General features: G+C 46.0%; 1 protein-coding gene across 3 annotated transcripts in view; it reads right to left on the minus strand.

Moving 5' to 3' along the window:
- Positions 1-1,096: 1,096 nt before the first annotated feature.
- Positions 1,097-24,305, minus strand: part of HLF (HLF transcription factor, PAR bZIP family member) — a 53,677-nt gene continuing 30,468 nt past the window's right edge. The window contains exons 3-5 of one of the 3 annotated variants that reach the window (XM_042966268.1): positions 10,460-10,680; positions 5,588-5,671; positions 1,097-5,480 (exon numbers count right to left, since the gene is read on the minus strand). In XM_042966268.1, the coding sequence (XP_042822202.1) occupies positions 5,265-5,480; positions 5,588-5,671; positions 10,460-10,680 (521 nt within the window). In that variant the 3' untranslated portion in view covers positions 1,097-5,264. Of the gene's footprint in view, positions 5,484-5,587; positions 5,672-10,459; positions 10,681-24,305 lie in introns of all 3 variants that reach the window. The other 2 variants (XM_007086694.3, XM_007086695.3) reach the window with 2 other exon arrangements.

Genomic DNA, 24,305 nt, shown 5'->3' on the forward strand with positions numbered 1-24,305 from the left:
AGACACTGAATTGCAGAAATTGGTCCCCATCCCACTCCCCGAGGCTCCCCACGGCAGTTATTAGTTGAGGGCCTATCGTGTGCCAGAGACTATGCATTTGTTATGGCATTCATTCTCCCCACAACACTCAGAGGTGGAGATTATACTTTTACTTCACACATGAGGAGATTTAGGTTAAAAAACGCTTCGCACCGCGCAAGGTCATACACCCGCTAAGTGACAGATTTGAATCATCGAGCTCCTCACCAGAGTCCCCTTCTCTTACGCCCGAGATGCTGAGTTCCTTGGCCTGGGCTGCAGCCCACGCAGTGCCCGCGTTTGGAGCTCTCCAGGTGAGTCTCATGGGCTGCCAGGGCTGGGAACCACTGCACTGCATCAGCCTTCCTACAAATCCGCAAATGGGGACTTGATTCCATCTTGCATCACAGATTCCTTTGGGGAGTCGGGGTAGCTGGGCATCTCCCCTACAGAAAAATAAATGTTTATACGCAAGAAGTTGCATACAATTTCAGGTAATTATGGAAATTTTAAGCTTCTTCATGGATCCCCCAAGAGTCATGAACTCAAATTAAGGTCAAGTCTGTAAATCCTTGCTTCCAATTACTTGGCCACACACGAGAGTGAGTTGGGAGACTTTAAGCAATTCATTTTCTCTCTACTGATTCAGAGTTGCTGGATCTGTAGTCCTGGAATATGTTCCCAGTTGATTCTTATACGTCCAACCAGAAGCAGTCTTTGGACTCGTTTTTGGGAACCAGTTCTCTAAATGATGCCCATTCAGTGGATCAGAATTCATTTCTGTCACCTCTAATGTTGGGCAAGCTGCTTAATCACATGAACCCTCTATTTTCTCTTCTGTAAAACAGGAAAAACAATAGTCCCCACCTTGTAGAGTTGACATGGGATTACAATATTCCAGGTAAGTGTTTAGCACAATGTCTGGCACATAACTGCTCAATAAATATTAATTTATCATTAATAAATTACTTATTATTATTTGTCATTGATGTAATTGATCTCTGTAAGTGGGCTCTTGGTGATAGGATTGGGAACAGAATCTAACTTCTAGCAGACTATCAACAAAAATACATGAAAGAAAGGAACAAATTCAAAGTTTATTAAGCATTGAGAATAACAGACAGATAAGGGTTCGGACTTGACAGCATAAACACCACCCATATCACGATGTACAATTAAACTGACCTCATGTGAACTTGTACCTGTTTAACAGATGCAACCTTTGTGGTGTTGCCAAAAGGATAATGGTTATGGTGGTTATGTTTGGGAAGGTTCTCCAAAATTAAAGATGTTATGATTTGACTTAAATATCCACACACGTGTGCACACACACACACACACACTCACACTCCTCTACATACACTTGGCCCTCTGCACAATGTACTGACTTAATTGTCAAGTCTAATCCAACTGAGATCTAGGATAAGGCTTTGCTCATTTTTAAAATGCCGTTATTAATTGTAGAGAAAACGAGGAGGAGACCTTGGCCTCCCCAGTGGGGCCCAGGAGCCCTCAGCAGGGAGCTGCACCCTGAGAGCAGAAGCTGTCTAGCACACTGTCCCCCATCACCTGCAGCTTGCCGACCCCGGGTTAAATCCCAGCGTCCGCGCTCCACACAGGCAAACAGGCCAAGCCAGCCTGGCTTGGGACAGCTCTGATGAACTCTGACAAAGTCTGAATTTTCTTAAAAGGAACACCAGGGGGAAATTAGATAAACTACCGGAAAAAAAGCAAGTATACCTCTGCATGTTGTTTTCCTCAGGGGTGGCTGGAGAAGAGGGGCTGCACTTAAAATTCCTTTAGGCTCACGACCTTCTAAATGCACATTTAGAATTATTGTGTGTTCCCTCACAAAACCGGCGAGTCGGAAGGAACCCCTGGGTTCTCTAGCACAGCATCCTACCCACCTGAAGCCACATCCCATCTGCACGCTCCTGGAACAAACGGTCCTTCTGCTTCGAGGGATGACTTCCCCCAGGCCTGTCGTACTGGAAGATGAAAGGCCTGGCACAGTCTTGCCCACTGAGTGTTTTGAATGGTCAGAAGGTGGCCCCTTTCTCAAAAGGAGGATGTGATCTCTTCCAGCCCTCCTATTCCCTACCTGCAGCCTCAAATTGCATGAGGCAGGACACGCTCATCAGGTTTTGCCCTTCTCTGCAAGTCTAAGTCCACAGAAATGACACCGTGACCCTGTCAGGAAAGCAGGCCGCTCATTCCAAATTGTGTCTAAATGATGTTGGCACGATAGGATTTGCATTCATTTTTAATGGCCAAGTAATTAATCTCTGAAAGATGCTTCTGATGAAAAGGTGGAAAAATGACAACAGGACTCTTTTAATAGCTGCGGTCCGCAGAACTCATCTGACCCTGCTTGATCTGAGTCCTTCCAAATCAGGCCACGGCTTCCTACGCCATCGAGCAGAACTGCCTTGTTTACTAGTTAACCGCCCTCGACAGAAACCAAGTCCAGGAATGAGTGTTCATGTGTGTGTGGGGACAATGACCTACATATAAGGCACGGGTACAGACTCCAAAAGTTTTTCAATTTTAAGACGAGGTAGGTTTCTGAAACCTCTCCTGGCACACCCAAGAGTAAATTTTATTATGATCTTTTTATTTCTTCCACAGAGAAAATGTGTGACCCTCATTTGATACAGACAACCTCAGTCCAAGACCAGAGCTCAAATAAATACGGTTTTTTTCGGCTACCATGTCATCCTGTGGTGAACCTGGATGGCCAATGGTGCAACACTTCTCCACTTACAGACATTGCTTGTTTCCGTTTCAGTCACTCCTGCCACTGAATACTTCTGCTGCCACTGGTCTCTCTACCTATAAAAAAGCTAACGCTGCGTCCACCTGCATCTCTTCCTGAATATTGCTTATTCAGTTCTGCTTACTTTGGCCAAAGGTCTTCTTTTCTTAGTTGCATACCTGAACAATGCATTTCGATTCTAATGCTCTTGCATTTCCCACCATAATCTGTAGCTCGGGACAAAAGGAATATCTAGTAGAAATAGCCTTCTAGTCAGATTTACGGAAACTATGACACTCGACAGAAGCACTGCTGGTGGATGGACAAGGGGACCACCAGGTCATTCAAGGATTAGATATTCTGGAGGCAGGAGACTAGAAAATCCCATTGATGAAAGGGTGTTTTAATCTAGCACAAAACGTATCTTTGCAATAACAGCGGAATCTCTTGACATTACACAACTTGGTGAAACAAAAGAACAATCACCTTTAAGGTCAAAACATCTACCAAATTATAAACCGTACATATAACACCGGTATCAACCTTATACTGCATAAGACACACGTGCCCACAGAGGGGAACAGAATTGTTTGGGGTGCTTGCAGTGATACTTCATTCCAGAAACTCGTAACTTTGAAGTGAACGTTTTCATGGCAGATGCTTTTCCTAAAAAACACCGTATCAGCCAATAAATATTTGACTAACATCCACTTTGTGCTTCTGGGTGACGTTAACTGACTTCTTTCTGAGACCTAATAGGGAACAGGAAAGCTCTTTATATATTTTAGAGCGGGATTCGTCACACCAAGCTTCGATACTGTCATAAAATTTTAATTTAAAGCAAAAAACATGCTGATGTATCAGTGATAGGCTTAAAATATTAAAGACTTCAAAAACCCCCAAGCGCTTCTTCTCTGTACAACACTGATGAATATATATCTTTGCTATATAATTTTAAAACATGGAATAGTTTTCCTCTTCTTTGCTATATATAATATATGTCTTCCAAAATACATCGTCAGTATTTATATCTGAAAAATACTGTACAAAAAAGAACTTCCTATAATTACTCTGTATAAACATTAAACAATTTAATAATCTCTCCTTTTGGTCTATAGTAAACATTTAAATTGATTGGATTAACCACAGTTTACGACAACACCATCCTCTTCTGAGATACACCAGTGTCTTTTACATTCATTTTTCAAAAGTCCTCTTTATAAGAGCACATACTTTCAAAAAAGCAAACGAAATAAGAAACGTAAGCTCCAGAATCATTAATTTATGAAGCATTCGAAAATGACACCACTAGGAAAAAGGGTCTTACAAAACATCAACTTATTAACTTAATTAACTGATTTTTAAAAACAGCAAGGTATAATTCACAAAAATATATATATTACCCAAAAACGGGGAAAACTGAATCTTAAGTAATTGTTTTGAATATCAAGAGGGATATGGAAAAAGGGAACTAGAAAAGTGGGGGTGGGGAGCAGAGAAAACAAAAGCAAACATATCAATGTCAAAAGCTGTTCCAAGATGCAATTTTTTTTTTTTTTTTTTTTTTGGCTCCTATGCTGATAAATTAATCCCTCGTTCTTAGACCTGGCATTTCCCTCTGCTTCCCTGTCCTGGGGATATTCTGGGCATGCTCAAATGCATTACTGTAATTTTTGTTTTTTAAAAGACAGTGAAATTCTTAGGTAGGGAACATATCCTATGTCCACTAGTAATACTCAGGCAGCATGCTCTAGCGTACAATAGGATTATTGCTTTAGGTACAGACGGTGCAAAAACACACTCTGTGTTCTAGAATAGTACTCTTACTTACCTGGGGTTGGTAGAATTAAAAGGAAACTTAGTAGATAGCAGTAAGTAAATATGGGATCTAATAAATCTAAACAGCACTTGAAATTTGAAGACAATTATCACCAAAACTGAAAATATGAGGAAAGCAACCTATAACTGAAGAGAGAGAGAGAGAGCTGCAGTGTAGTGCTAAGTGATTTTTGCGCACCTTATTAGCATGGTAACTTACAGATTAAAGAGAAACAAGAGCTCGTAGTCTTGACAACTGAGATCTACTATTTCACCAGGGCCCTGCTTGGTGGAGCCCAGCAGAGGGTCCCGGAAGAGCAGGCAGGAGCCACCAGAGAGCGACGCGGGAAGGGGCAGGAGGGGGGTTGGAGGGAGGGGCAGGAGACCCCAGGAGGCGTCTCCGCAGTCCAGTAAAAACACGGCACCTTTCTTTTTCGGAACTGAAAGATGAGGAGAGGGCTACCTTAACATGGCAAGTGCAAAGGCACGCGCGCGCACCGCGGACCACACAGGAGCAGAAGCGCGCGCGCGCACACGCACACCAGAATGTGAGTCAGTTGTGTTTACGCCTCTGGTAAAGTGCTGATGTCAGAAAGGTTGGTTCGGGTGTGGTGCTATCAGGCGGGAAACACACTGTCCATCTATTGGAAAGCCAGCCCGCAAGACTGCCATCCTACAGAGGCCCGTGCCTGGCCTCGTACTTGGCAAGTATGTTCTTGCATTTGCCCAGCTCCTTCCGCAAGTCAGCCACTTCCTGGCGCAGGGCCGAGTTCTCCTTCTCCAGGAAGGACGCCCGGATTGCGATCTGGTTCTCCTTCAGCCGCCTGGCGTCGCGGGAACGCTTGGCTGCCATGTTGTTCTTCCTGCGCCGGGCCCAGTACTTGTCATCCTGCTCATTAGTCACAGGGGGAAAGAAACAAGATATTAGATTTCAGCCGCGCGGAGGGGCCCGGGGTGGCGCCCAGGAACCAGGAACCAGGAACCCACGCGTCTCACCTCACATCTCCTTCCCTGACAGTCCGTTTGAGTCTGAGACCACTGCTCGGGCGCCATGGCTTCCCTCCCGCAGCGTGGACGCACCTGTCACAGAGTGTCCCTCCTTACTCTCTGCCCTGCAGAGGCCACGCCAGGGGCCACATGAAAGCAAGTGGCTCACCTCACACCCTAAACTACATTCAGATCGCTCTGCTTTCTTTGCCGAATGTTTTAAGAACCCTTATCTTCCATGGGCGCTCATAGGCTTGTTGGTAGAAGTCCATACGATATGGTTGCAAGGCGACTTGGCAGTATCTATCAACTATTTAAATGCACTACCAATGATGAAGCAACTCGTCTTCTAGGATCTGCCTCCACCCATCTGCATGCATGTGCACACAGACAGACACCCCAGGCACAGAATTCTCACTGCGGCATTGTCTCTAATAGAAAGAGATGGGGGAAAACTAATCAGTAGGAGATTTAATAACTACATGATGGTGGAGTCCTACAAAAGGATACTCTGCAGCTGTTACAAATAATGACCCAGCTGAACCAAAAAGGATGTTTATGATCTACCACTATGTGGGTGGAAATGGCAATTTGCTGATAAATATGTATGGCCTCATCCCACTTTGGTTAAAAAATCACAATATTGTATATTCATAGAAAGAGGCCCGGAAGGATTTATACCAAGCTATGAAAAGTGGTGCCTCTAGAAGGGGAATCGGAGGAGGGATGCCAAGGAGAGAAGTAGGATCTTTCACCTTTTCTTTCTGATGTATCCCTTGGTCATCAAAAACAGGAAGAAGAAGAAAAAAAAAAAACCCTCCACCTGCCACCGATCAGTATGCTCATATTTGGTGGCTACCATTTAAATGATTTACTCTAATTTCCTGTTTAACTGTTCTCTAGGCCTTAATTCACCTGGGTACTATTTAAATGTGGTCAGTGTGAAAGCAAGGTGTCCTCTCCCCCTCATCCTTGCCCCTCCCCCAAAGAAAGGAAAACCTTCCTAGGAAGACTAAGAAATGTGAATCTTCTTTTAGGTCTTACCAATTCATTTATGGAGCCACCTGGTGTGTTTTGCAAACCCCTCTTTCCAGCCACTTGCAACAGCAAATCCCTCCATCCTAGCAAGGCTAATACCTGCAGGTACCTGTCACCCAGAATAAGTGAGTTGAGGCCAGTTCTTTCCCTCCCCCAGGATTACAAGGGGCAGCTGGCATTGGAGGAAGTCACATGGCTTGGGACCATGGTTGCAAGGAAGGCCCAAGGTCAGCGGTGTATGCCCATACCTGTCCATTACCTTTGGCAAACATCTGCCCTGCACAAAGACAGAACGTGTGAGACAGAATGCCCGTGCAGGCTCCTTGTGTCAGCCACTCACAACCTGGTAATGTTATTTGTAAAGCACGCCTAGCTTTCTACATGTTTCATAATAGTATCTACCAAAGTGAAAACAGATCTTCATAAGAGCTGGTACCAGCATCCTTCTTTCAGAGAAGAAGGCTGTCCTTTGAAGAATCCCTGGATAAGTCAGCTTGGGCAGGTGTGCTGTGGCCGTTGGTGGGATTTGTCGTTTGTGCTTGGGAAAGGGGACAAGGGGCTGAAGGAAGGGGGGAGAGGCCTGACCAGCTGGTTGGGGGGAGCAGGGAGGAGCTCGCCCCAGGACTTCACAGGAGGTAGGAAGACCTGAAGGCATATTAACAACAGTGAAGGCTCCAGTTCTGATGGCAGCTGTTCGGTTACTTGGATAGAAGCCCCAATTCCACCACCCTTGGTAGTCTCGGTGAATCCACCACATTCAATGTTCCTTGGGCATATGGTTTCCAAGATCATGCAAAAAAGGGGCTAACTCAGGATGTATCAGTACCCAACATAGAGGAACGGGAGCACAGAGGTGAAGGAGTGCATAAGAATAAGCCCCTGGGAAATGGCAGAAGCTGGGGGAGTGGAGGGAAGGGAAGGGAAGGGGTGTACTGCCATAGGCCACGGACTTGGTGGCATATGACAGGGTATTATGGGCCAGGGGGTCACCAGCTGACCTCAGGGGAACAACCAACATTTCTGTCTCTTAGAGCTCTTCTCACTTATAAGGTGCTTTCATTTCCCAGCCTCACCTGTCCACACATGCAGGCGAGCCAGGAAAGGTATCGAGTGGGGACCATCTCAGGTGAGAGGGGAGCTAACAAGAGGAGAGGAGTGGAGCAGAGGATGCAGAAGGCAGGAATGAATGATGGAAGGAGGGGGACCAGAAAAACCAGCTTGCCTCCCTTTGTTACCAGGGCATGGTTGGGGGAGGGGGAAGCAGGATATTGAGTGCCGCTGACAACTCTGGCACCACATTCCTGTCCTCTTCTCTATTCCCAGGTGCAGGTGCCATCTGGCTAGCCGGTTGCCCCCACCCAGCAAGGGCCCACCCAGTCCTGCCCCATCGTCTTTCGGAAGGAAGGTCTCGTGTTTGACAGCGCCTCCCCCAGTCAGCCCCCTCCTGAAAACCAGCGATTCCTTTCTCTTGCCAGACTCGAAGTTCCTTGAGAGTAGGAACACTATCAGTTCTGATTCACCTTGGTGTATCCCCAGGGCTTGGAACATACAAGCCTTTGAGATATCTCAGTCACGTGAATGAATGGATAGTCAAAAGTATTAAGACATCAAGGTGATTAAACCGATTCTCAGCTGGGAATGCTGGTACTGCTTAATTCTCCTGGGGCACGCTAACCCAAAGGAACGGCTCAATAGAGGGGTTCGGGCAGCTGTGGGGAAGACCATTTATTGGCGGGGCTCTTTCACTCGTTTGGTTTGCTCATCCAATGTTGGGGGCCACAAATATGTCACCCACCCCTAGCTCAGCCCTCTCTACTGGAAGGAAAAATATGTTACAGCTCTGCTTCTTGTTTCACATAAGATCATGGCCTGTGGCCTGAGGCTTCACTCACAACTGAAGAAATCCAAAGACACTTGGCAGGAGAATGTTCCTGCCAGCTACCCACCTGCCATGGGAAAAGGTCAGGCATGGCCATGACAGCAGTACTATGCATAATTCCAACACATACTGTTTTCACAGGGCCTCTTTGTTGCCAAGGTTACCTGGGTTATTGAGCTTGCTCTTTGCTTTGAACTTGTAAATCTGGAGACCTGTGAAGGTTTGGCTGGAAGTTTTATCTACTGCTTAGCATCATCCTTCTGAACTACCCTCTGTTCAAAAGGAAATCCATGTTGCATGGCTCCCCCGTTTAGCTGAAGAGGTGAGCTCGAAAATACACACAGGATTGGGTGGCTAAGATGAGGAAAAGCATCCAGTTGAAAGAAGATTCTCAATTTCCCAGCACCCCATGGCCCCTTCTTATCCTATCTTAGTCTTGACCATCAGTTCCCTGACTTGTTTAGATTTTTTTTTTAAGTTTTATTTATTTAAGTAATCTCTACACCCAACGTGGGGCTCCAACTGATGACCCTGAGATCAAGAGTGGCACGCTCTTCCAACTGAGCCAGCCAGGCGCCCCTTGTTTAATTTTGTGGAGTGTTTACTATGAACTTTACTCTTTTGATTCTTAGGGTGACAGCTACTGGTTTGTCACCCAAGAGACCCTGCTGTAGCCCTTGTCAAGGCCAACATGCTGCAGTGACCTTTCTGGAAACTAGAAGACTTCCACTAACTAGCAGTGTTCACCTCACTTAACCCTTCTATTTCTCCATTTCTTCAACTGCAAAACAGCAACTTTGGTCTAACGAACCTCCGAGGTCCCTTTCAGCCCTGACATCTGATGAGTCTGCTACACTCAAGGTAATCTCAAGTATGTAGTCAACAGAAGTGATTTCAATCTGCAGGGTACCTTTTCCTCCAGTGGTCTTTCTAGATGGCAAAAATAGGTAAGAGGTCGAAATTGGTTCCAGGACAACATTCCAAACTCCCATGTTCCCAGCTGACAAGTGACTTTCCATCTGTACCACAGTTAGTTTTGAGAAATGGGGGTCAGAAGTTAGAAAAAGGCTAATTATGCCTGGTGTCAACGCCTCCAACATATACAATCAAATCTCTATTGTCCCTGTGATTGGAAGGAAGCATAAACACAAGAAATTCTAAGCCATGGCTAATTAAAATTGTTCTATTTTGGGATTAGTGGACATGGCAAAGTTTTGGAAAGAATTCTCATTAATTATCATTAAATGTGTCAGATTAATTTTGATTCTAGTTGTATCAGACCTCATAAGGTAAATCTATTTTCCTTTATAAATCATGTGTCCCCTCAACACAGCTGAAAAGAAACAACTTGGAATGAACCTTTTGCTGAGATACTCAAGTGACCGTTATTTAAGATACAGAGTAAACACTGCATATCAACAACATCAGGGAACCCACCAGCTTCCTTGAGAATATCCCACCCAGGTCCTCTGAGGGTGGCAACATGGAGAGAGGTCTTAGCTCTAGCTGTTGTTCCCTGTGGACTATCGGGAAAAGGCAGCATTGGTTATCAACAAGTTCCCCGAGGGAAGGTAAGCCTTGGAGAACTATTGGCCCAGATGTCCTCTGCAGATAATGTCCTTTCTCTTTCCAACCCTGAAAGATTTTGGGTTTGGGTTGATTTTATGGGGCTTTCAGAGCATTCCCTGCAGATAGCAGCAGGTTTGTTTCCTTCATGGGTTGTAAATCACGCCAACATTTTTACTGCTTCTTCTTTCTGTGCTATATCAAGACATGAAAGGCATATTTCAGAAGATACCCAGGGAGAAAGCAACTTCCCCACAGTCACATGCCAAGAAACGGGATCAGAAATCACAAGTCTGTGGTTCACCAGCTTGTGTGATCTTCCTAGAGGTCACCCTTTTAATCTGCCTCTTGATCCCACCCTCTGTTTGCCCAAAGCCTGATGACCAGTTCCAATTTACCTTCAGATCATCAGGGATGAAGACTTTACGCGCTTTCTTAATCATGGGCTGTGGCTTCAGTTCTTCCTCAGAGAACTTGCGTTTGCGAGGGTCAAACATTTCCTGGCCAGGGATGCTGGAGAGGGCAAGATCTGCCGGGTCTGGCTCGTAACCCACAGGGACCTGGATGGTGTCAGGATCAATGGGACTCGGTGTATTGCGGTTTGCTGGCAACAGCTGACCTGGAACAAGGCAGGAGCTTCAATTCAGGAACACTACCAGCGCCCCAGACAACTCCCTGGTGATACTTCGGGATAAGTGGCGAAAGTCTTCAACTTGCTTACATATGACTAACACTGTTCATTTTATTCATCCTCACTATGTTACTGAGAACACAGCAGGTTGAGTATGCCTTTACTCATGTCAGATCAGGCAAAAACAAAGACCCACACACGTCTGCAAACTAAATTTTAAAGATATGGGGCGCCTGGGTGGTTCAGTGAGTTAAGTGTCCGACTTGAGCTCAGGTCATGATCTCACAGTTCCTGAGTTCTAGATGCGCACCGGGCTCTCTGCTGTCAGCTCAGAGCCTGCTTCGGATCCTCTGTCCCCCTCTCTCTCCTGCTTTGGATCCTCTGTCCCCCTCTCTCTCCTGCTTCGGATCCTCTGTCCCCCTCTCTCTCCTGCTTCGGATCCTCTGTCCCCCTCTCTCTCCTGCTTCGGATCCTCTGTCCCCCTCTCTCTGCCTCTACCCCACTCTCTCAAAAATAAACATTTAAAAAATTTTTCATGCATTCATTCTTTCCAAAAACACGTTCGTGGAGCACCAGCTATGTGCCAGGTACTCTGATTTTTACCTTTCTCATGTTTTCCAGGCAAGTCAAGGAATCAGACCCATCACTAGTCAGTTAGGATATAGTGAAGGTGCTGAGACAGAAGTAAACATCACGTGCTTCCAGAGTGTGGGGGACAGTATATAACACAAAGGAGGTTAGGGACAATTCCTAGAGGTGACACTTGGTGTAACTGCATCTTGAGACAAACAGTAATTAGCAAAGAAAGGTAATCTAGGGACAAATACAAGCCAGAGGGCTGCCTTTTTGAGGGGCACAGGTGGTCTTGGGTAGCTGTAGCCCTGACTCAGAGCACAAGATGAAGTGGAGAGAGACATAAATGCAAGAGATATGGTCAGGAGGATGGGCAGTGGGGATGTTATAAAAGGCCCTGAATGTCACTGAAGGATTCTGAGCTCCAAAGTGACAAGCAGAGCTGAAATCTGCAAAGAAGATTCAGGCAGCGTGAGGAATGGACCAAAGGATAGATGGCTGGAGAGGGGAGCTCGGCTTCCAGGATGCTGTGATGACCCACATGTGCATCTGTGTTGACAGTGGAGACAATGGGAAGAGGGTAGGTTCGAGAAGCATTTCACAAATCAGTAAAGATGCAACAGAGGGGACCTGACTTCCACTTGAGGGTTCTGCAACCACTGAAATGCACAAACGTCCCCAGAACAACAGGCTTACTGTGCTTTGGAATGTGTCTTAGTGGTGAAAGTGAACTTAATGACAGACTGCGATGTTTACGTGGGCAGCTCTGAATCTTCATTTCTAATTTCATCTGAATTTTACAATTGCCCCTTTCACACCCAGAGAATAAAGGAGAGGATACTGCCCGGCTGTATTTGGCACACCGCCCCCCCCCCCGCCCCTCCTTCCTCACTGCCAATGGTTGGACAACGTGTGAAATCTCCTTTAGGCTTCATTAAAACCCACCCCAGGTTGAAGCACGAAGCCATGGGCTCCCATTCTAGCTGAACTATTAAGCCATGCTCATCTGTTTTCTGGAAAGGCCTGGTGGGGAGCCTGCAAAATGAATGTTCTGGGTGACCTTTTAGGTCCTCACTCTGCCTGGAGCTCTCTTTGTATCCTGCTTGCCAAAGAGGAAGAGATGGGCCCCCGAGGCATTGGCGGAGGACAGAGATGTCTCATTAGCCAGCCTGCCGCTCAGCTACAGCTTCTAGAGACTGCTGAGTTCGGTATTGGATGGTGTCAAGCTAGATTTGATCTTGTGCCTCTTGACATCGCCTCAGAAAATGAGCCATATCTGAGTCAAATGGGGATTTTATTTTCCCTTTAGAAATTCTCTTTGAACCAGATAACAAAGCTACCCCAATGCCCTATCACTACCAGCACCACTGCACCAGCACCTCCCCCACAACACACACACGCACACACATGCGCACACACATACACACGCACACTCATAGGTGTGTACACCCTCTCCTACCCTCTGGAAGCATCTCGTGATTAGTATTTCCCAAACCTAATTGCTGCAAGTTTTCACGTTCTTCTTGAGGACTTTGGAATTCTGTTAATTATTCTATATTGCAATGTTCTCCTTTATTGCTTCATAAATGTTAAGCTTTACATGCACGCGTGCGAGCGCGCATGCGCACACGCACAGACACACACACACACACACACACACACACACACACACACACACACATACACCTCTCCTCTACCGGACAACACGGTCTTTCATGTTTTATCTACTTTATCCCCACCCCTCCTGACCATGGTACCTACTTCAGAGCTTGGCTTCTACCAAGTGTATTCCTCATGTAACGGTGGCCCACTGGGACGCTGGGCTCTGAAATTCATTCGTGGACATTCTAGCAACAACATAGGCCGAAGCTTAGTTGGGCATTCTTTCTCCCCAGCCCTTTCTGCAATGGAAGTAGGTCATGCCTCCCTGCAGAATGCAGAAAACCTACTGGACAGTAGATGAGCTCAACGGCTTCCCCAGCGTCAAACAGCACATGGCAATGGACCCGAGTGAACCTGAGAAATACATCCAAATCCTCTTTCTCCCCAGAGACACCCTTGTGTTTACCTACACTTTCTACTGAGTCAACTCTGCTGGACTCATTTTTCCCCCTTTCGTTCCAAAATGTCAACAGTTGGGTAATGGAAAGGAGGACCTTTATTATTTTGTCCTACCTTTGCAGATTTTCAAATGTTTTACATAAGAATTTTCAACCTAAGAATGTATCATTCCATACATTTTTTTAAATTACCAAGGATGTTCATTGTAAAACTATAACAAATGCACAAGTGTGTCAAGAAGTGCTCCTCTCCCCTGCCTCCAATCCATCTTGCTATTTTTCCCAGAGGTGACTGCCCTTAACTGCTTGGTGAAAACCTTAGTTTTTACACATATGATTTAACTCAGTAGGATGATACTACCCACATATCTTAAATTACTTTTTCAACATACCATACACAATTTCCCATGTTCTTTTTAATTATTTACTTACTTAAGTTTATTTACTTTGAGAGAGAGAGAGAGGGAATGCATGAGTAGGAGAGGGGCAGAAAGAGAGGAAGAGGGGGAGAGAGAATCCCAAGCAGGCTCTGCACTGATAGTGTGGAGCCTGGCACAGGGCTTGAACCTGCAAACCGAGATCATAACCTGAGCTGAAGTTGGACGTGAACCGACTAAGCCACCCAGGCGCCCCTACTTTGTTCTTTTTAAAGGGTTTATAGGGGCGCCTGGGTGGCTCAGTCGGTTAAGCGTCCAACTTCAGCCCAGGTCACGATCTCGCGGTCCGTGAGTTCAAGCTCCGCGTCGGGCTCTGGGCTGACGGCTCAGAGCCTGGAGCCTGTTTCCGATTCTGTGTCTCCCTCTCTCTCTGCCCCTCCCCCGTTCATGCTGTGTCTCTCTCTGTCTCAAAAATAAATAAACGTTACAAAAAAAAATTAAAATAAATAAATAAATAAAGGGTTTATAGTCTACCTACTCATTCCCAACTGATGGATTTTTAGGTGTGTATTTTTGTAGAAAAGATTTCTAGAAGTGGGACTGCTCATCCAAAGGGATGTACATTTTATATTTATAAATGTGCTGCTAAACTGTCATTATCTATTTACACTTGTACCAACATTTATGAGTGCATTTCCACACAATTAAATACTAATTGTTAAAATGCTGTCAATTTGAGGGATGCAAATATCACTGTTGTTCTAATTTCCATTGCCATCACTACTAGTGAGACTGAACATCTCACATATTTATTATTTATTTCTTCTGCTAAACACCACCTCTTCCTTCCTGTCATTTGCCCCCTATGAAATGGATTTTGTTGCTTACTCATTTATAAGGACTCTTTATAGACTGGATGTCATCCTTTCATCTGATTTATCTATAGAAAATAGTTTCTCCATGACTACTGTTTTCTAACTTTGCATATGGAGTTTTTCACTACTGACAAGATCTTACATGGTAATGTAGTAGTATTTTTTTTAGTTTGTTTATTTTTGAGAGAGACAGAGACATAGAGAGAGAGAATCCCAAGCAGGCTCCACCACTAGCACAGAGCCTGATGCGTGGCTCAAACTCATGAAACCATGAGATCATGACCTGAACCAAAACCGAGAATCAGATGCCTAACGCTCTGAGCCACCCAGGCATCCCTATAATGTAGTAATATCTTGGAATCTTCTCATTTATGGCTTCTTACTTCCATACCCACCCCCAAGTTATATTATATATGCATACATATCTATCTACCTATATATCTCTGTGTATTTATTTTTTTAAGTTTATTCTGAAAAAGAGAGTGCACATGAGTGGGGGAGGGGCAGGAAGAGAGGGAGAAAGAGAGAATCCCAAGCAGGCTCTGCACTGTCAGTGTATAGCCCATCATGGGGCTCAAATTCATGAAACATGAGGTCATGACCTAAGCCAAAACCAAGAGCTTAACCGATTGAGCCACTCAGGCACCCCAACATGCATATGTATTTGTAGATGTATATTACTCTGTATTTTTCTTTAATATAACTATAATGGATTTATGTTTTCAGAATTGTGAGTCACCTGGAATTTAATTTTGTATACAGTATAAGCAGGGGTTTTACTTAATGTTTTCCAAATGTCTTAATATAATGATATCAGTAAAGCTGGATATTCGATATATCAAGTTTTACACCCCTTATTGTTCTCTTTAGAAAATTTTCTTTGGATGGGCATTGAGGAGGGCCCTTGTTGGGATGAGCACTGGATGTTGTATGTAAGCAATGAATCATGGGAATCTACCCCCAAAACCAAAAGCACACTGTATACACTGTATGTTAGCTAACTTACATATATATACAAATATTTTTTTTCTTTTATATATATTTATATATATATATATATATTATATATATATATTATATATATATAAAAGAAAATTTTCTTTGGTATTCTTACAGTCTTCAGGATGAATTCTAGAATCCACCTATTAAGTTATATTTAGAGATTTTGAATGAAAACTACATGAAAGCTATGAGTTCAGCTGGGGACAAGTGAGGTCTTTAAAATATTTACTATACCCCTAGCATAACTTTCCTTTTTTTTTTTTTTTTTTTTGGTCTTTTTCTTATATCCAGCAGTTAAGGCTTATAGCATTCTTCATTTTAACTATTCACGTTTATTGCTAGGTACATCCCTTAAATGTTTTATAGTAGTTGTTCCTAGTGTAAATTTTCACTTACCTCCTAATTGGTTATTGCTGGCATCTAGGAAGCTACTGGTTTTAAAATGCTGGGTTTTATATCCAGCCACTTTACTCTCTTATTAGTCCTAATTGCTCTAGCATTGCCAGCTTACTTTTCTAAGAGAAAACTAATATAATCTTCTGCCTCTAGGGAAGTTGTTGCTTCCTCTCAATGTTTATAATTCCTACCTTTTACAAAACCTCACTGCATCAGTTAGGCTCTGCAAGACAAGGAGGAGTAAGACAAGTAAATACCGGAGATTCCTGCCTGTCCCAGACTTTAATGGAAAAAGTTTTTAGGACGTCCTCTGAAGTATTAAAGCATGAAGGCCTGTTCCTGCATCCGGATAGCTGCAGCATGACAAACTAAGGCAGTCCCAACGTATTATATTGAGAGTTTCTTTTTTTTCTTTTTTAAATCAGGAATGGTGCATGAAATTTCCTCAAAGGCCTTTTTAGAATCTGTTGCGATGATTGTGTGGTTTTCTCCTGTATTTATTAAGTCTGAGCTTGATATTTCTCCAAGGCTTTCTTTGAAAGGTCTATGGGGGACGAGATCAACCCCACAACATAGACTCTGCAGTTTTCTGGTACACTGTTTTCTTCTTTCTAAAAACATCTTGATGAAAGTCACTTCCAAAAGGGCCAGGGAGGATTTCTGGAGGAAAGGACGGAACAAAAGGGCTCAAATCTGGAATAAGATTAGAAGTCACCTTCAAACCCAGAACTGGCCTCCACTTCTGTCACAGATTAGGCATGACTAAACCTCCAACTAGTGTAACTGAAGATCAGCCATTTCTTATTCTTCTATACTTTCACAAGAATTTAGCATCTCGTGTTCAATTGGCCGATTGGCTAGAATTCAGCAATGAATGGGAACAGCAGTGATCTGTGTTCTTATCTCTTCTCAAGTCAACAGTTTGTTTAATTGATGGCTGCCTCAAAGTAGTCGGTTATAGCTGTATTTGCTATTTCGTCCTCAAGGCTAATTGCAACACCTCCAATCTTTCTCTTGTGCTTCTTGTTAAGTAAATAAAACCTTACATCTGCAGCAGTAATGGCAGGACAAATAGTACTCCAGTGTTTATCACTGACAAGCATTATTCTCTATAAAGGAAGGCTGAGAAAAGAGAAAGTAATCTGGTTTTGGCCAAAGTGTTCTCTATTAGCACTGATGGGTGAACTTCCTTGTGATTTAAAGTTTGGTCCCACATCTTGATCCAAAATCTTTCTCTCCTCCCCATAACCAGTTTGTGGTCTGTTTGCTTGTCATCACCTCCTGGACCCTGGGTGGTCCTAATTTGAATCAGCACCATTTACCCTCTCTGCACCCACGGTTTTCAGAAGAAAACTGCCATGGGGGGCACAGCCTATTTCATTACAAAACACACCTGCTTCTGAGAATCTCTTAGAGTACAGGGAGCCAATTAACTTAGAAGACTGTAGTAACACTAGAGGGTCCCTAAAGAGTGCTCACAATATGTATAGAGATTAAATAAAACTCTTACAAGTACATCCTAAGGATATGGGCTTCCTGGACATGGAGGCCAATTAGCTGGGCTCTGTTCCGATGGCAGGAACCTATTCTCTTGTTCATCAAGCAGTCTGCAAAAGCAGCTACGTGCTAATAGATAAAGGTCTCACCCTTCCCTCTACCCATGTCCCATTGCATGTGACTTTGCAGTTCCAGGCAGAGTCTATCTCCTTACCCCTTGAATCTGGGCTGGCCTTGGGACTTGTACTGCCCAACACAGTGTGGCAGATGTGGCAGTGTCAGTTCCAAGGCTGGACCTAAAGAGGCTTTGCACGCTCCTACCTCTTCTCTTCAGCACTTGGCACAAACATGCTCAGTCCAGCCTCCTAGGGAGTGAAGGGCACATGGCCAGGCTAGGTCAGCTCCCTCGAGGTGTGAGTCCAGCCCTGATCAGCAGAGCCATCTGACCAACCCATAGCATTTCCAAGTAGGTAAACAATAAATCTTCATGTGTGCATGCTACTGGGTATCTGCGACTACCTGGTAAATACAATCAGGAGAACAGAAGACTGATCTGCAGAGCTGGGCTACTGCATACAGGGAGATGCTTATACAATAGCGTAAATAGCACAGCAGGGTTTTTCAATGTATGGGGTAGTGGCTAAACTGTGAAGTGAGTCAGACTTGGGTTTCAATTCTGATTCTGCCATCAGTATGGTATCAACTTGGGTGTTTGTGAATAAAGGACCAGAAAGAAATACCCTCTCCCCCATTTCCTAATAAGGTCTGCTTTAAGGAACAGAACTATTGGGGGGTGCCTGGGTGGCTCAGTCAGTTAAGCGTCTGACCTCGGCTCAGGTCATGATCTCACGGTTTGTGGGTTCGAGCCCCGCATCGGGCTCTGTGCTGACAGCTCAACCTAGAGCCTGCTTTGGATTCTGTGTCTCCCTCTCTCTCTGCCCCTCCCCCGCTCACATGCTTTCTCTCTCTCAAAAGTAAATAAACATCAGAAAAAAAAAAAGGGAACAGAACTATTGGTGTCTCCCCTTCCCCCCCTCTGGCTTTTTTAAAATTTCCCTCTCTGAGTTTCTTCATCTGCAAATGAAGATTACTATGCCAGCCTCATGGGGTGGTGTGAACAATGAATGAGATAATATGTGTATAAATAAAGTGCTTAACACAATGCATAGTACCTGGAAAGTACTCAATAAATGATCTATATATAAATACATTTACAAAGTAGATGCTGTAATCACAGATGGTTAAAAAACATGAAACAGGCTGTGCCCCCTTGTCCAAGCCAGCCCAGTCTCCCCGGAACCACTGCCACATCCCCCTAGCTGCTCCTTTTCCTTCCATTCGTGTCTCCACAATGCACTCTCCACGCAGCTACCAGAAGGTATTCTAAAAATGCAGACCTATGCAGGGCACTCCCCCATACCAAAACCCTCCCAAGGCTTTCCATTGCCACATATGATAACATTCAAGACTCCCCCTCACTCAATATGCTTAGCCATGCTGGCCTTCTTTCTACTCACAGAGCCCAAGTAGGACCCACCCGGGCCTTTGTACTTAGCGTTCTCTCCCCCTAAACCGTTCCTCCCCTGCTCTCTGCCTGCCTGTCCTTTTGCGTCATTTAGACACCAGCTCTCTGCATCTCCTCTGTCCTCTGACTTCCCCCCCCAGCACTCGGCCTTTCCAACCACCCATCTCATCACCTTTACAATATCTATCTCGCCCAAAACTGTCTTTTCTACTTCCTTGACATTTGGTGACCACCCCCCTCCACCTGTACAGAAGCTCCACAGGATGGAGACCTTGTCTTATTTGCTGCCCTGTCCCCAGCTTCTACAGGCGGCCTGCATCCGGGTGGCACACAGAGCACACTCTGGAGTAACCAGAAACAAAGACTCCTAGATCCTAACAAGGACTGTTTGGGGACACAGGGGCTATTTTTTTCTTTTTATTATATTTTTGCAGGTTGTCTATAGTGAGCACCTTTCACTTTCAAGGTCAGAAACTAAAACCTTATTTTTTAAACAATGGACTTTGCTACACTTCATACCTAATATTTTCAGGAGCCCATGTTAGATGTGGTTGAGAGAAGACCATTCGAGTCCCTAGAAAGGAAGAAGAGAAGGAAGAGGAGAAAGAACAGACCAAAGAGGGAGAAGAGAATGGGACAGAGGGAGAACAGGAAGGGGGAGAACGAGGAATTAACAAACTAAAGCAGGAATACAAGGATGAATGAAAGAAAAAAATGGAAGAAGCGGGGAAGGAAGGAAAGGAAGAAGAGAAGGAACATGAAAGGACAGAAGGGCATAAAAAAAGAAGAGAAGGAAGAAAGAAAGAGGGTGAGAAAGAAAAGATTTAGCTGAGGACTGAAATGGGAAATGTCCTTCTAGACCCCAGCTCCTGGGAATCCATCATGACCCTAACACTCTTCAAGCGTCCTGAGCCTTATACAGCAGATACACTGACGTTAAGGCAAAAACGAATCTCACACACACACCCACCCACCCTTGTGTCAGATTCAGACAAGGTTCCAGTAAGTGCCGTCCATGACTGCTGAACAGATGCACCAAAAGGCACGCTACAAAGATGGCTTTGATATAAGTAGCTCTTTTCCTGCAATGCCCTGAGCACAGTAACAGACTGTCAACAGAAATATGGGACCATCAGTGAGCATCTCCTGGAGTCCGTGGGCTGGTCGCCAGGCCTGCCCCACCCACGGGTAAGCAATGTCAGCGATACTGCTGGTGACTGGGTGGGGCCCTTACTCTCCACCAGGCCCCTCTGATGGGTGGCCTCATTTAAACCTTACAATGGCTGCATGAATGTGGAATTATTAGTATCCCCATTTTTCTGACGTGGAAATAAAGGGATGGAAACAGTTTAAGACAAGCTCGGCGATGCTAAATAATTTGCCAAAGGTTGCCCAACTAGCAGATGAAACATGGACTCATCTTCTGATTTTTCTGACTCTGAAACCCAAGTTTTTAACTGTGTAAATGCCCCAGAAGTGGGGGCCAGAGAGCCTAACCCTGGGCCAGTGGAAAGCAAGGGACTTTGTGCTTCCGGAGTGAGAGTCCTGCGTCAGGACCCGGGCTTGGAGCCTAATGTGCAACACTGAACTGACCCGTTAGCCTGTCCCACGGGGGCGGATTGTGTCCCACATTTTATGGATGAGGAAATGTTTGGTCAGAGAGGTGAAACCACTTGCATAAAGTCATGCAGCTAAAAAGCTGGGGGGAGGGGCAAAGGTTGGGTAGAGTTCAGACTCCAAGTCTGCTTGATCCACAGTGGACCCATGCCCTTTCTACTCTGCTTTCCTCTCAATGGGACAGAAGAGGATGAGAAGGACTCTGAGGGATCCCTTCTCTCTAACCCGACATGTGCAAGCAAGATGGACCCCCCAAAGGGGTGGGAATAGCCTCCTGTCATGGACAAGAGCCCCCAGGAAGTTATGGCTGGCCAACCACTATTTTCCTCTCCCTCCTTCTCTCCCCCTCCCTCCCCTCCTCCACTACCTCAGTCCCCCTGAATGGCCAGCCTGTGCTAAGGGCACGTCTGCCTTTGACAACACCACTGCTGGCCACGGGGTCAGGGCTACTATGTCCACACTATGTCTCGCTCACTGGCATCTTAACGAGCTTCTGGATATCCAGAGACCATGCCTCACAAGAAGAAGGGCCAGGATTCCTGGAAGGGAGGGTGTGTAACATACTGTTGTGTGGATATGAAGGTTGCCTCGTGGGGGAAGCGTGTTTTACATCTATACCCTTAAATTATCACTATGCCAATTAGTGCTTGGTCTGGGTTTAGGCAAAGAAAGTCAGCTGGAACTCTGTTTCTGAGGCTCAGCTCTGGCCTTCATCCCTCTGCTGTGACCTGTCCTGCGAGTCAGCACGGTTCATCAGAAAGCTCAGACACACTTGGACTCATCATGGCTTTGCCCCTAAATGGCTCTGTGGCCTGCGGCTGTCGCTGCACATGCAATTTCGTTCTCTCCTCTGCTGTGTAGGGCTGGATGGGGTGGGCAGCAGGCCGGAAAGCAAGTCCCCGTGTCCCTCCCTCATGCTCCCCAGTGCCTGCTCTCCTGTAGCTGCAGCCCAGGCAACCGTGTCCCCCCATGTGACCCTAGGACCAGGACAAGCACTCTGCCCTGAGATTGTGCAGCAGTACCCGAAATGGCCCTGACTTGACTCGGCAGCTCCTAACTTGGCAGGAGCCGGGACCAGATTAACGAGGCCTCTCATTCCAAGGGTGTTTATCATCATGCCTCTTGCCAACGGTGTCAGCAAGAAAGCTGCCTCCTTGAACTGACAGGAAGGGGAGGCCAGAGGAGCTAATAAATGCAGCCTGTTTCAAGTCAGTCAAGTGGGGGGCAGAAGTTTCAGCTAGTGGTCAGAGCACACATGGGCCTATTGGCCTGCTCGCCATAGCTCCTGAGACAGAGCACCCTCCACCTCCTCTCCTTGGGGCCCGTGGCCTCTCCCCATCCCTGCCACAGCACCTCAGGGTGCAGAGGAATAAAGCCTGGCTGGAAATGAACTCGGTGTCAAAGACTGAGGCCCAAGCGAGGCATATTTCCGATCGGGCCACACTGGCCCAGGGCAGGTAGGTAGGGTCATGAATGGGTAACAGGAGGCACTGTCTTCTTCCCACACACTCATGCCCCTGCCCCCACTCCACCCCAAAGCTCTGGTGCTACAGCAGGGGAAGGTGGGGCCCCCTGGTTTCCTCTGTGGGTGCAGGGAATGCACGGTGGGATAAAGACCCAGGAACTGGAAGGTTAAATCCCAGCCACCTGCTGGCTAGCTCAAAGTCTTTGGATCGTTTTGTGCTCCAACTATCCCTTCTGGAAGAGGGCAGGCCCTATCCCTCCTGAGGCTGCCATTGTGACCATGGGAGTGGCAGACAATGGCCATCTCAAGTCTCCCTGCAGCTCCACGCACTAGACACTAAGCAACAAGAAACACGTGGAGAGGACCAAGTGGACACTGAAGTCCAGTGTGTGCTCACCGTGGGCCCCTCGTCAGACCCCCGCCACGGGCTGCATGGTGGTGGGGGGGTGGGGATGCAGTCAAGACCGACCTTGTTCCACAGAGGAGCGGTGACGGGCAGGGGCTCCCGCTCGCACTGACTGTTGCATCTGGACCTAGTTCGACGGCATGTTGCGTCTCTCGGGCCTCAGTGCACCCTCCTGAGGGCCCTGGGAGGCAGGCAGAGCCAATGGGCATGTTTTCCAATGGAGAAAGTCGCTAAGGGATTTACCTGGGTCCCTGTAGGATGGGGCTACTTTCTGATCAAGCAGCGAAACAAGCTCTCGCAACCTGGAGTCTATTTTCAGAGGCTCTTTCCATTTTTAATGACAATGTGCACCACTTGAATCAGCACCACCTAGGTCCCCGGAGTCTCTTTAATTGTCTGAGTTGGTGAAAATGTGCAGGCCTAGTCATTTGAAACCGGCAGTTTCCAAAATGCTGCCATGGCGTGTTATCAAACTGTCCATTCTCCTTTGGGCTATGTTAAATTTTTTTGTTTGGATTGAGAGGAGGGAGTGAAACAGGAGGCCAGATAAGTGGCGAGGTTGCTGACGCTCCCGGAGAACCCAGGAGCCCACAGCAAACAAAGGGCCCACACTGTCCCTGAACAACACCCTTCCTCCTCTCCCCAACCCCCAAACCACAGTAAACAAACATAGGAAGAAAAACAGGATTGTTTTAAAGCCTGAGTTTCCGGATGAACACGAATAGGATTCAGGTGTGTCTGTAGTTCTGCAGCTTCTCAAGGAGATTCACAAAAATTCTTTCCTGTGCAAGACTCCAAGCTGAGCACCCAAAAGTAAACATGCTTTTCCAGAGCCTCCTTGCCTTGGCCCTGGGCCAGGGCTCTGTGTGGCTGGCTCCTACCAAAGTTCACAGAGTCCTAGCCTGATCCGGTCGTCACTGCACATTGCCCCCGGTTCTCACTGTCACCTCCACCTCAGGGTGTTTAGGCCAAACCCATTCTCCACACTCCCAGGGATCATCAGCCTCTTGTGCCGGCCAACTAACTGTCCATTTCTCTGTTCTATGAGGCTTTGAATATTAACCACAGGCCTCTCACGTGGGAAGGAGAAGTGAGCCACACATCCGAATCCAAAGACTCCATCAGTTATGGAAACCTTGGGGAGACTCCCTGGGCTTCCCTTTGACCACCCATTAAATAACGGGATGCAAGGTTGGAATGACGGTAAAGGCTCATTCCAGCTCTGGCAATAAATGATCCCTGAAGCTCCAAGGAGGTTTTTCTTTGTGGTTTAAGTCCTTGTTTTAGGCCAGGTGCAGGCCCTTCTACTAAGGACTCCGACAATCTCAATACCTTCTGGACTGGTCTCTCTGACACCGGCTATCCTGTCTGCCAATACAGCCACCAGGATACTCTTTCTAGAACATCTCCAGAATCAACAGTAGCCAATGGCTCCCCACTGCCTCCCATTTCTAAACTCTGAGAGTGAAGGCCCTCCTTATTCAGGCACACTGCCCTCATCTTGTAGTCTCTGCTCAAGACAAGCTGCCTTGCTTCCTGGATATTCTTGCTCACATCCTACCTCTACCTGTCTTGCCACCCATCGGGGTCTAATTCAAACCCTCCTCCTGCTGAATGCCCCAGTGTTGGTAGCAAATTCTAACTGCCCTCGCAGTTAGCATCCATTTCATGTTGCACTAAGCACATGCCAGCCTAGAATTTTTACCAAATTAAGTCAGTCTACAACTTCTAAGCAATTACCTATTCTCAAATTAGATTGGAAATCTTTTGAGAGAAAAGCCTTGCCAACGCCTTGCATAAAAGATGATTAACAAAGGCTT

This window comes from Panthera tigris, chromosome E1 (assembly GCF_018350195.1).
Source record: "Panthera tigris isolate Pti1 chromosome E1, P.tigris_Pti1_mat1.1, whole genome shotgun sequence".
NCBI lineage: Eukaryota > Metazoa > Chordata > Mammalia > Carnivora > Felidae > Panthera > Panthera tigris.